Source organism: Mesoplodon mirus (genome assembly GCF_964341445.2).
Source record: "Mesoplodon mirus genome assembly, chromosome: 15".
In the NCBI taxonomy this organism is placed as follows: Eukaryota; Metazoa; Chordata; class Mammalia; order Artiodactyla; family Ziphiidae; genus Mesoplodon; species Mesoplodon mirus.
In genome coordinates, this window is record NC_138991.1 from 34,901,330 (window position 1) to 34,914,329 (window position 13,000).

At 58.5% G+C, this 13,000-nt stretch overlaps 1 protein-coding gene across 1 annotated transcript; it reads right to left on the reverse strand.

The window, feature by feature from the left end:
- Positions 1-4,634: 4,634 nt before the first annotated feature.
- MYL10 (myosin light chain 10) lies at positions 4,635-12,649 on the reverse strand (the record flags this gene model as incomplete). Its single annotated transcript, XM_082643503.1, has 6 exons — positions 12,569-12,649; positions 11,954-12,029; positions 10,920-11,024; positions 7,454-7,532; positions 5,013-5,061; positions 4,635-4,733 (listed from the first exon to the last, which is right to left on the reverse strand). Exons 1-6 carry the CDS (start codon positions 12,602-12,604, stop codon positions 4,635-4,637), a joined length of 444 nt encoding a protein of 147 aa, XP_082499629.1. The 5' UTR covers positions 12,605-12,649.
- Between the last annotated feature and the right edge of the window lie 351 nt (positions 12,650-13,000).

The following is a 13,000-nucleotide window of genomic DNA, read 5'->3' on the forward strand; positions in this document are numbered from 1 at the left end:
AGGCTGGGTGCCTGTACTCCAGACACCTGCCCGGCTCTGCCTTATGGGACACCTGAGCCAGCTCCACGCTCTGCCCCAGGACAGGGATTTGAAAATAGGTTTTCCCAGATTTACCTGGTGGTGCAGTGGTTAAGATCCGCCTGCCAATGCAGGGGACATGGGTTTGAGCCCTGGTCCGGGAAGATCCCACATGCTGCAGAGCAACTAAGCCCTTGCGCCACAACGACTAAGCCTGCGCTCTAGAGCCTGCGAGCCACAACTATTGAGCCCGCGTTCCACAACTACTGAAGCCCTCGCACCTAGAGCCCGTGCTCGGCAACAAGAGAAGCCACTGCAATGAGAAGCTCACACACTGCAACGAAGAGTAGCCCCCGCTCACCACATCTAGAGAAAGCCCGTGCACAGCAACGAAGACCAAACACAGCCCAAAATAAATACATACATAAATTTAAAAGAAAATAGGTTTTCCCCACCCTGCGTGCACAGACTCACAGGACACTCCCCAACCTCCCTCATCCCTGATCCTGGCCTCCCCGCCTTCAGCTTCCCTTCACCTTTGTCAAGAGAGACTTGAGGGCTGGATGTGTGAGACAGACAGGAAGAGACGAATAGACACAGATACTTGGGGGTCCCGGGAGGCCCAGATGAACCCTCAGCCAGACTGAAATCTTGGCCTAGCCCAGGGCTCAGCTCACAGAGGGAATGGAGTACTTTTCCCACCAAACAGACTCTATGGCTACTGGGGCGTCCCCTCGGAACCTCACTGCTTGCCTTCCCCACCCCCAGGTCTGAAATTCCACCGGGATGTTTCATTATTACTCTGAGATCTAGCGTCCCCGTTCCTGGCTGAGGACACCATTGCCTCCCCCCAGCCCCCCACCCCTGCCACTTCCTGGCTGTGAAGAGGTGCAGAGTCACCCCCAGGGTTGCCACGGAGACAGAGTGATGGTGGAGCCACATCAGGCAGGGTCTCTCCAGCAGCCACGAGGTCCTGGAGGGGCCCCACCCGCCCGCGGTTAGCAGAGCCTCCCGGGGAGATTCCCCGCCCAGCCGGCTCTAAGCCCCGGGGTCCACCCTGGAAAGACCTTCAAAGGACTTGGCCATTCTTGAGTGAGCGCCAGGAGGGAATCTGCTCTCAGAATCAATTTAGCCAGCCACACGGGTGGAAGGAATTTGCCATTTCTCTTAACAGTGACCCCCTCGTGATTTATACGGGGGCCACTGTCCGAAGGCCCCAGTTAACGGATCACAGTGGAAAATGAAAGGCCCAGACACAGGCGTCTCACTGGGCTAATTACCCTCAATAAGACCCAGCTGGCTGGGGGAGCTGGCGGGACCAGGGCAGGGCAGGATCCCTGCACGCAGCTCCCTGGGGACACGGAGACCTGCCATGGCCACGCCTGGGCTTGCTGCCCATAACCCTCCAGGGCACGCTGGAGCCACCAAGCATTCCGGGAGAGCCAACCCGGCCAGCTTACGAGACAGGTCACCTCTGGGGATAGCCACGGCCTCAGGGTTTGCTGCTGCCGAGGAGCTGGAAATCCCTGAGACCCAGAGAACCACAGGCTCCCATTCTGCCTATGCGGAGACTGAGGCCCAGACAGATAGGCAGGTCCCATGGAGCCTTGGGCGTGGCTTTGGCCTGGGCGCAGGCCCTGACCTCAGCCTCTGGACCGTGGTGTCTTCCTGGAGGCCCAGACCTCAGTGCTGGCCATGGAAGCCGCCTCCAGAGGCCTCATGCACCTCAAGATCAGCTTTCTGGGCTGCCTGGAGTTGGTTAAATGTTCCCCAAGAGTCTGTTTTGTGCCAGGTCCAGTGAGGGTTGCTAGGGGTAGAGCGATGGGCAAAATCCAACCTGATCCCAGGCTTACAGCTCTTTGGGGAAGGCCAACATCATGTACATCTCCCCAGCAAAAGTACCTGGTGCCATGAAAGTACACAGAAGGGGATTTGACCTATTCCAGGCATCAGGGACAGGGCATGTGACATGGAGCTGAGAGCAGAAAGCTGAGTAGGGGTAATTGGGTACTTATCCAATGAGATAGTGGGAGAGTGGGTGGGAGAGTGTCCTAGGCAGCAGAAGCAGCATATGCAAAGGCCCTGTGGCAGGAGGGAATGTAGGGCACTCAAGGAAATGAATGAGGCTGTGCAGGGAAGCACAGAGCCATAAAGATGGTGGTAAAGGGGCAGGTGGGCAGGTGGGGGAGGCCACAAATAGTTCTTGTACCTTTAAAAAGGTGATTCCAGATATGATGACTCAGGAGGGAGGAGTCAATTTCTCTCTGGCTTTCAGGAGCCTCAGCCCCCACCCCTGGAAGAGGCAGCTCTGTGGACCACCCCAGCTGCCTGGACCAGAGGAGGACCCGGAGGAACCCATCTAGGGGTCGTGGAGTGCCAACCCAGGTGTCCCTCGGGAACTAGACAGAGAGTCATGGAGACTGAAGGCAGCTGGTGGTAGGCCCAGGTCAGGGGCAGCCAAGACCACCAATGAGCCCCAGCTGGAGGGGGAGGGGCCCCGAGCAAGCAATGCTGTGAAAAATGCCAAGAGAAGCAGAGGCCAGGGCCTTGGAGCCATCAATAGCCTCACGACTTGTCCCCCACTCCCCTCCCGCCTTCTTTGCCCTAGGCCACTGGAGCCTCCTGTCCCTGTGGGTCCCCCACCCAGAACCCAGGTGGGTGTTATAGGCGCTACTAATTGCGTCTGGGCCCTGGAACAGAGTGGGTGTAAGTGGACCGCTGTCTGAAGGGTGGAGGAATGAATGAGCAAAGGAAGGGCTCCCAGTCTCCCCTCCTGAGCTGCATGGAGCCCCTCCGGCCTTCCCCACTGGCCACCGCGTGTCCTCGTGGAGCCAGGCCGATGCAGGGCCAGCAGGCCTGGTGTCACGGAGTAGGGCAACCCGGAGCTGCAGGACGGGAGAGCAGGTAGCCACGGCTCCCACTCCCTCCAAAAGCTTGGCTCTGGCCTGGTTCCTGGGGACACAAACAGGTCTGACGAGTTCCTCGGCAGCTGAGTCCTTGATTTCCAGGAAAGCTAAACTCTTAGAGAGCAGAGAGAGCAAGGCCTGGGAGGAGGGAGGGATCTTTTGGAATATTCCTCTGCCTTCCCCAGCCCTGCTCTGCAGATCTTGCCCCTTGTGTCCTGAGCCTGGGAGCCCCAGGCTGATGGGGACGCCTCTCTCCCCACCTCCCCCAGAGGGAGCATGGAGTGCAGGAGGGCAAGGGACAAGGAAAGGGACCTCCTCACTGTGACCCCAAATTCAGTCCCCGCCCCCATGTCCCAGTGCAGGGTGTAGCAGTGTGGGGTAGAGCTTATGGGCACAGGCTCAGAACCATGCTGCCTGGGTTCCACTCCCAGCTCTGCCATTGACCTCGTCACCTACCTGGTTTCTGTTTTCTGTTTTGGTTATCTTTCCCTTATTGATGTATAGGATTTTTTTTTTAAACCCTTGCTTCCATGGACCTTACATCCTTTTTTTTTTTTTTTTTTTTTTTTTTGCTTCGTTGCTGCACGCAGGCTTTCTCTAGTCGTGGCGAGCCTGGGCTACTCTTCGTTATGGTGCACAGGCTTCTCATTGTCGTGGCTTCTCTTGTTGCGGAGCACAGGCTCTAGGCGCACGGGCTTCAGTAGTTGTGGCACACGGGCTCAGTAGTTGTGGCTTGCGGGCTCTAGAGCGCAGGCTTAGTAGTTGAGGTGGATGGGCTTAGTTGCTCCGCGGCATGTGGGATCTTCCCGGAGCAGGCTCGAACCCGTGTCCCCTGCACTGGCAGGCAGATTCTTAACCACTGCACCACCAGGGAAGTCCCGATGTGTAGGATTTTTTTTTTAAGTATATTCGGGATTGAAGATGTTTGTCAATATCTATTGTTGCCAATATCTTCTCCAGCCTGGGCTTGCCTTTTCACACCCTTCATGGTGTCTTTTGCTGAGTGGAAGTTTTTACTTTGAAGTCCAGTTTCTGCCCTTTTATTATATGGTTGATGCTATGCGTGCCCTGTTCAAGAAATCTTTGCCTCTTCCTTAAACATCCCTTGAATCCACCACCCCCGCCCCCTCCGTCCCCTCCCCCCACCACCATCTTTGCCTCTGTCTGGCTTCTAGCTGCCAGATCTCTCCAGGCCTTCTCCCACCTCCTCCCCACTGTGTCCCCACCCCAATTCTTGTCTCCCTCACTGCATGATCTTTCACCCCGGGGACAGGGCTGGCTCATCTCCATGTCCCTGGGACTGGCACCAGGGCTGGCACGCACTAGGTGCTCAATAAAAGCTTCATAAATGAAGGCAGTGTCCCGTGCCCCAGCTGGGGATCTTTAAAACTGTCAATTAGTTCTAAACACCAGCTCATCAGGAACATTTGAGCAAAGCCAGGAAGTAAAAACTTTGGAAAAACCAACAACATAGGAATGTTTAGCTTTCTCCCCAACCGGAGCATTAATCACAAAACCTCAGACCTTGTTACATTATTTATTCTTACTTTGCCTCTGACCCACAGGCCAGAGAGCCTTTTCCTTACACACACACACACATGTTGGCTGCAGGGGCTCCTCAACGGCCGCCCCTCTCCCCCACCCCCAGCCCCATGTTTGCTGCCTCTGAATGTGTGTATGGGGTGGGGGTGGGCGTCGGTGGTCCCCTTTTTAGTCCTTCTCTTCGCCATGAGTGATGACGTAACACAGGTTCCTATAGTCCAGATTGCCACACACATCTGGCGGGAAAGCAGCAAACATCTGCTTGATCTGGGGAAAGAGCCGGGAGTCAGCCTCAACCAGGGCCGAGGTGGGGGCCAGAGCTGGGGGTCACCCAAGGGCATTAGGTAGAATGTCGCTCCCCTCTTTGGAGAGGGAGGCATCAGGGTGGAGGCCACAGAGGCCAGGCCAGCAGGCCAGGATCCCACCATCCTTGTTCCCATCCTAGGAGTCAAGGGGGACATCATCTCGGCAGGTCACTAAAGAAAGAGCACTTCCCAGGAAGATGCTCATCAGCGCTGGGCAAGGCCCTGAAAAGCCGGCACTCACCTCCTCCTCACTGAAGCGGTCGGCCTGCGTCATGAGCTTCTCTTTGATGCTGTTCAAGGGAGAGAAAGGGTCACATTCAGGGTAAGGGCCACTCTGGATGTGGACACGCGGATCCTGGGGCTGATGACCAACCAGGGCTGGCCCTTCAGCCCCCAGATGGCTGTGTGGCCTCGGGCGGCCACTTCAGCTCTCAGCCTCCGTTGTAACGTGGACTCCCCTCTTCACATCAGATGGGGACCCGATGAAATGACCTTGGGACCCCAACATGACTGTGGGGACCACTCTGATGTCCCATCACTAATAATCAACCTCTAGGTCACTGAGGGGAGCCTCTTTGCCCTGGTTCTAGACGCACTGCCTCTTCAGCTTATGATTTTTGCTGACATCTGTAAGGTGCTTCGCAGCGTGCAAGGTGCTTGCACTCAGCCAAGGGGCAGGAAGGCTACCCAGGTCCGTGTCCTCCTGCGCCTGCCCAGGTCTCCTTTGCTCCTCGCAGCCCTGGGAAGGGAGTGCTATTATCCCCCTTTTACAGAGAGGGAAACTGAGGCTCGGGAGGGGTACTGATGTGCAGCGGCAGGGTGGGGCCTGTCCCCCTGCGTGGTCCAGAAGAGCAGCTGCCCACAGGGGCCAGAGCTGCCCGGGGCCTGGAGGAATGGCCAGAGGTGGGGCATTTGAGGCTGTGGGGGAGGGGTTGGTGCCCCCAGGAACTCAGAGGGCCCCATAGAGCTCTCAGGGGGTGCAGAGGGCAGGGGTGGGACCAGAGGGCTGAGCAGGGCCCTGAGCACCCTTGTGCCCTGTGGCGCCGGCAGCCGCCGCCCTGCTCCAGACCGACGCACATTTTCCACTATTTATGTTACTACAGGACAGTCACAGTTTCCAACTCTCCACGCTAGGGACTTTTCACAGACTCTCTTTCAACCAGAGCCTCCTCTGTGGCCTGCCTGGCAGGCAGCCATGTCTTTCAGATCCCATACCTGGGGATGGTGCCTGCGGTTCCCAAACTGGGTCTCCAAAGGGTTCCTCCCAGCCCTGACTTTGCTCTAGTGGGAGGGAAGGTGGGTGGCAGTAGAGGGGTGGGTTCAGTTCACCCCAGGGGGTTCCCCCAGTGCCACCCCTAGGTCTCCAAGATGGGGGTGGGAACCCGGATTCTGAGGGAGAGGTGAAGGAGAGGGCTGCAGCCTGAAGAAACACTCGGGAACCTCAGGAACCCCTCCCCGACCCCTGAGGAGAGTGTGGCTCAAAACTCTGGTGGGTGAGGGGCTGTAAGAATGTCTGAGAGACAAGAAAGACCCTCCCCACTTCCTCCCTGCCCCCCTGCCCTCTTCCACCCCACCTCCATCACGTGCTATGCTAATATTGAAGAGAAAGCAAAATTAGCCTCCAGCCGAGGCCTCAAGCATCACAGTAATTGGTCGCGAGCCTGTGACTAAGGAAGAAATCCTGCCTGCCCAGGGTCACCCACAGGCCCAGGGAGGCCTTGGAGGCCCTGAAGGGACAGCTCAGAGGTTGGCTCAGAAGGCTCAGTGTCTCAGCCCCTGGACAGGCTGCCTCTGCCCGGCCCGCCCCGGCCCGCAAGTCTTGGCTGTCTGCCCTGTGCTCTCCCCGGGCTGAGGCTCCCAGGCATAGCAGGCATTAGCAGTCCCTCCTTCAGTGATGCCAGCCCAGTGGAGGCCGGACAGCTGCCCACGGCCACCTCACTCTCTCTGCAGCCCCAGCTGAGTTGTTTCTTTCCCATGGCTACGCCTCCATCCCCACATCCACTTGGGCCCTGGCTAACATCTGGCCCAGTCCTCTTCCCAACACCCTGGATCCCATTGGCGCTGGCCTCTTGTATTTCACTCACCCATCCACTCGCCTCCATCCCGATGGCCAAGACCCTTGTGGCAGCTGCAACCCTCTCTTCTCCTCCTCCAGGCTGGCCTCCATGTTGCCCCTGCCTAACTGCTTCTTAGGCTCTCCCATGCCCCCAGGGCAGACCCAAGGGCCAGGGCTACTCCACACAGGCCCTGCCTTCCTCTCTGTGCTGCCCGCCACCCCCCCAACCCGCCGCCATCCAGCCACAGCCTGTTCCTCCTCACCATCCCCAAACACGCCCTCTCTGCTCCAGCCAGGGGGATCCTTAGTCATCCTTCAGGGCCCACCTCTACCCCCAACCGTTCCTCCCTAGCTACTGGGAAGCCCTCGCCTGGGGACCCCATGTTCCCCATACACTTCCACACAGATGGGGACACCGAGGCCCAGAGAGGGGAAGGGACATCTAGTAATGGCTGAACTGGGCAGGGCAGCGGCCTCCTGGCTCCTGGCTGGAAGCTGCCTGAGATGCCTGAGTTCCAGGCAGGACAGGAGACTGGGCTGCGAGCCACCCTGACCCAACCTCAGTCCATCTATCACCTGAGACTTTGGGGAGAGAAAAACCAAAACAGAAGGCAGAGGAGACTTACAAATCAGCCTTGACGAAACCTTTCCCTTCAGTGTCGAACACATTGAAGGCGTGGAGAATGGTCTCCTCCGGGTCCGTACCTAGAAGCAGCACACACAGGCAGGGGGAGCATCAGGATAAAGAGGCCAGGCAGAGGCTGGGGGTGGGGCAGGTCCCATGGCCCCTACAGAGACCAAGGGCTCAGGGAGCTTCCTCCCCAGCTTCTAGTCCACAGTGAGGCCAGAGAAGGAATGTTTCAGAGAAACAAGGAACAGTAATAATAGCCAAGGGCTCTGCATATAGTAACAATCAGCCTGCACAGATGCTCCTGGAAAGGCCTACTAGGCATTTACTATGTGCTTAACCCTCCTGCCCATTGGTCCCATTTTGCAGATGAAGAAACTGAGGCTCAGAGAGGTTAAGCTACTTCTCCAAGTTCTCACAACTGATGCTATGTGATTCGGCTATGGATGGAGGAGAAAGAGCTTTTACTTGGGGGCTGGAGGTGGGGGCTCTGGCAGTGGCATTGGAGGAGTCTGAGAGGTTGTCCAGGCCAGAGGCGGGGCAGGTGGGTCCACAGGTTTGTGAGAGTGAGGGTGGGGGGACAGGAGAGGCAGGGCGCATCCAGAGCAGTTCTGGTTTTATCACTTTTATAGTGTGGGCTTTGGGGAAAGATGTCATTAGAAGAAATGGTTCTACTAACACAATGGGATTAAATACCCAGCCCCCGGGTGGTACAGATGGGGAAACTGAGGCCCAGAGAGAGGAAGGGTCTCAGGGACTGTGTGAATGACAGCAGGTGGCCTGGTGACCCTTACCTGATGCTCTTCCCCCCGTCACACTGACCTCCCTTCTCACTGTGGAACCAGGGGATGTCCCCTTCCTTCTTAAGGCTCAGCTGTGTCATTGGTGAAATGGAGACAAGGGCGGGGTTTGCTGCCCGCCTCCCAGGATCAGTTAAGATAAAGGGTCATTAATGGTAAAGGTCTTGACCAACATTATCACGGCCACAGACACATCTGAGCGCTCTGTGCCAAGTCCATCCTGCTGCTTCAGCATTGTACCCCGTGGGACTCCAGCACACCCCTTGTGGTAGGTCCTGATGTGCCAGGTTGTCAAAGAGGAAACTCAGGCTCAGAGAGGCTCTGTTACTTGCCTGAGGTCTCCAGCTATAAGGGGAGGAAGGGTTTGAAGCCAACTCCATGAACCTCCAGAGCCTCCTTCTTGTTCTGCCATGCTGTGCTCCTGTTTCTCAGACTGCGTCAGGGCCAGCTATGTCTCCCCCATCAGACTGGGTCAGGGCCAGCTGTGTCCCCCCCATCAGACTGGGTCAGGGTCATCTGTGTCTCCCCCATCAGACTGGGTCAGGGCCAGCTGTGTCCCCACCATCAGGATCATCCAGGACAGGATGATGTCTGAGTCGCTCAACATTTCTGAGGCTGGCCCTGAGTGACTGGGCCGGGCTCAGTGCTGGCCTTGCCAGCCTGGGAGCTCCTAGAGGCAGAGCTATGGGCTTCCTCTAGGTAGGGTGGCAGGGAGCCAGTGTGCCCAGGCCAGAGGCTCAGTCCAGGGCCCGTCACAGCCTGGCCTTGCAGGAGGAGAAGGGGTGGCCACAGGATTATGGTTGGGGAGCTGCTGTGCAGTCTCTGCCTCCCAGGGTCTCCGGAGAGACCTCCGTGCCGGGGCAGCCTGGCTGCAGCCTGCTTTCCTCAGGACTGGCTGCATGTGGACCAGCTGCCCTGGGTTCAGGCCCCATGGCTGGACATTTACCACACCCGGTCTTCCCTTCTCTCCTCCCAGAATGGGCCTCTGCTCTGCAGGCTGCAAACCTCATCAAATGGGCTGCAGGGAGACTGCTTGCCTCATTGCTGTTGGGAACCTCATGACAGTGTCCTTGTCCCAATTAGAAGGACGAGGTGGTGCCTGCCCAGCCCCCCGGCTCCTGTCCCCACCCCAGGCTCAGCCAAGTTTGCATGACAGGCTCAGCTGGAGCTCCAGCCCCAGAGCCCCTGCGAAAATGAGAAAAAGCTGCAGCCCTGGGTCAGAGCTCTTAGCTCAGCTACAGACGGACACGAGCTCCAGGACTTGCTTTAAAGTCGTGGCTGGAGTCACGCATGGCTTTGCCTGTGAGTGTACCGCTGCCCTGCCCCCTGGACTTCTGCGCTCTTCAAGGAGGTGGTCATGGTCCCAGGCATAACCCCTAACAGCTGCCCAGAGGTGGGCCTGAGGGCACTATTCTGTCAGCTGGACAACACCAGCCTGTCGTGGGTTTAGTGGTGGCCCCCAAAAGATATACCCAGGTCCTCATCCCCAGGACCTGGAAATGTCACTTGGCAAAAGGGCCTCTGTAGATGTAAGGAAAGGCTCTTGAGATGGACTGATCATCCTGGCTTATCCGGGTGGACCCTAAATCCAACAACAAGTGTCCTTACAAAAGTGAGGCAGAGGGAGACAGAAGAGGAGGGGGCAGTATGACCACAGAGGCAGAGATGGGAGCGAAGCAGCCACCAGAAGCCAGAAAAGGTCAAGAACGGGTTCTCCCCTGGAGCCTCTCAGGGAGGCTGACCTGCCAGATTTCAGGTTTCTGGATTCCAGAACTGAGAGAATACATTGCTGGTTTTTTGAGCCGTCACGTTCGTGGTCATCTGTTACAGCAGCCTCGGGAAACTAACACAACCCCCATTTTACAGACAAAAAAACTGAGGTGCAAAGAGCAGATAAGCCTTGCCCAAGGTCACCCTGGGGGTCAGTGGGAGACCAGGTCTTAAGCCCAGTTGTAGCCGAGGCGCCAGGGGAGGGTATCAGGCAGGGGCCACCTGAGCATGGGATGACGATGAGACCCACCCCGCAAGGGCAGCCGCAGCCCAGGCTGGCCCTTCCTTCTGACCACGGAACCCCAGCCCGGCCTGATGCTGCATCTCAGGGGAGTGCAGTGGTTACAGCCAAAGTTGGGGTTACAGTTCCATCACTGCCACTTCGATGCTGGGACACCTGGAGCAGGTGCGGTGACCTGTATGAGCCTGGGTCTCCTCACTCAGAATGAGACCCCTGATCCTTTCCCCGGAGGAGAAGCCCATCTTGTACTGGGGTTGGCCACAGAAGCTTCCAGAACCCCCCTCGCCCATACCACCTTCTCCTGCCAGCAGCGGGTGGTAAGGCAGAACAGGCAAGATGAGCCCAGGACTAGGAAGGTGGGGCTGGGGCTGGGGCACCATCCTGATGGTGGGCAAAGGGCTTTCTCGTAAACTGTCCCGCTGGGCGCCTCACAGCCCTGCAAACTGGGGGTCATTACATTTACCCCACTCTGTGATATAGAGTTGGAAACCGAGGCAGGGTCTGGTGTGTGTGCCCTGGGGGCTGGTGTCTGGGGCTGCGCCATGCTCCTAGCTGTGGCGTGCATTGGTGGGGGGTACGTCAGCACACAGGGCCCTGCCTACCCACACCCATTCGCCCATCCCCTCCCCAGGGCCCCCTGGGGCCTCACTCACCCTTCAGCTTCTCCCCAAACATGGTCAGGAAGACGGTGAAGTTGATGGGCCCGGGGGCCTCCTTCACCATGGCCTCCAGCTCCTCGTTCTTTACATTGATGCGGCCTGGGGGAGACACCCAGGAGTACAAGGAGGGTCAGAGGGGACCCTGCCTGCAGGCAGCCCAAGAGAGCTGAGCTTGGGACCACGGAACATCCTGAAGAATCCCCCAGCCCTACCATCTCACCGCCCCCCACTCAGCCCTAAGACCCTGCCCACCTGCTGGGGGACCTCGGGATGCAGGCACATTTAGCCGTGGTCAGCACTGGGCTGCCCCCAGCCCCACCACCCCACTGCCACCACCTCAGCCTCCCTGGAAAGGAAAGCAAGTTGCTGGTTATCCCCATTTTACAGATGAGGAAACTGAGACCCAAAGAAGCTGAAGCTGAGGCACACAGGGGTGGAAGACCTGGGCCTCAGGGCTCAGGTGCCCCAGGAGGGATGCACTGGCTGTCTGGAGATGGGGACTCGGGTTCCTCACGGTCCCAGTGGACAACCAGATCTCTGGGAGCTTAAGGCTCAGTCCGGAAGTGAGTTGGTTACACCCCTGTCCCCCAACCCCAGTGCCCCCATCCAGGCTTAAGGCCCATCCCTGGGCCCTCAGAGAAGGCAAAAGCCTTGCTGGCAGCTGAAGACCACCCGGTAACCCGAGTCCCGCCCCTGGGTATCTCCAGCCTCCTCCCCACCCACTGCGTCTCCCCCTGCTCTGCTGACACCTCCCTCTCCCCCTCCCCCTCCCCCTCCCCGCCTTTGCACTGGTCACTACTGCCCCTGAAATGCCCCCCTCCCTCCCCTGGCCAGTCCTCCTCTAACACCCGGGAGTCTCCCCTGACCTGCCAGGCAGTGGCCACCCCTCCTCAGCACCCCCAGAGAACACCAGCCCCTCACACCCACTGTGCCATCCGCCCTGGCCTGCCCCCAGCCGCCCACTCTTTCTGGATGGCCAGGGCTCGGCTCACCCCCAATCCCCAAGCCTCCGGCTGCTGGTCACCCACCCAGGGCAGCAAAGGTGTCCCTCAGGTCCTCCTTGTCGATGAAGCCATCCCGGTTCTGGTCCATGATGGTGAAAGCCTGGCAGAGACAGGGGCACTGAGCAGCCACCTGCCCACCTGCCCAAGCCCAGGCCCCCTCCCCAGAGAGATCCCCCCTCCCTGCAAGGGGCTGTCCTCCCAACCACTGTTGCCTGGGTAACCTCAATACAGGCCCTCTGGCCACCCGGTCACCCAGCTCAGCATGACACCAGCATGAGAGTGATGGTTAACTTGCCCTGGGCTCCTACTGTGCGCCAGCACGTGCTGGGGCTTCGGGCCCATCCCTCATGTCATGCTCCCAGCAACCCCATTTTACAGAGAGTGAAACTGAGGCTCGGAGAGAGGAAAGGCTTGCTCTAGTTCACACAGCAAGCAAAGGCTCAGGGAGAGAGGGGTAGGGGCTGCCCAACGACAGCTCGTCACATCTCCAGAGTCTAAGCTATAGCATAGCAGCCTCTAAGGATAGTGATGTCACCACCCCCCAGGGACTGAGGGCTGACCCCATGCCTTGCCGGCTCCCTAAGTGCTTTCCGTGCATTCCTGTAACCCTCCCAACGGCCCTGGGGGTGGTTGACCAACCTCTTTAAACTCCTGGATCTGGGACTGATCGAACATGGAGAAGACGTTGGAGCTGGCTCCACCTTCTGCTCTTTTCCGGGCTCTTCTGGATGCCTGTGAGGTTCCAGGGAAGGCCTTACAGAAGCCCCTTCCTGGGAAGGTCCCCCATTCGCCCCACCCAACCCTCAGGGCTCATCTGAATGACACTGCCCGCCCCCACGGACCCCAGCAGACAGACCAGGCTCCTCATGAAGCCTGGCAGAGAAGCAGGACGTTTCCCTGCTTCTTCTTCCCTGAGAGAAGCCAACAGAGCGGCTACCCCGCGGGGCTACCTGCTGCTTCCCCGACAGGCCCCTGACTCCAGAATGCAGGAGGTCAGTGCCCAGGATGCAGAGCAGAGAGGGGTGTCTTTTCTAGCACCAGCCGCCACGTGGGGGCCCTTTTCTCCTGCCA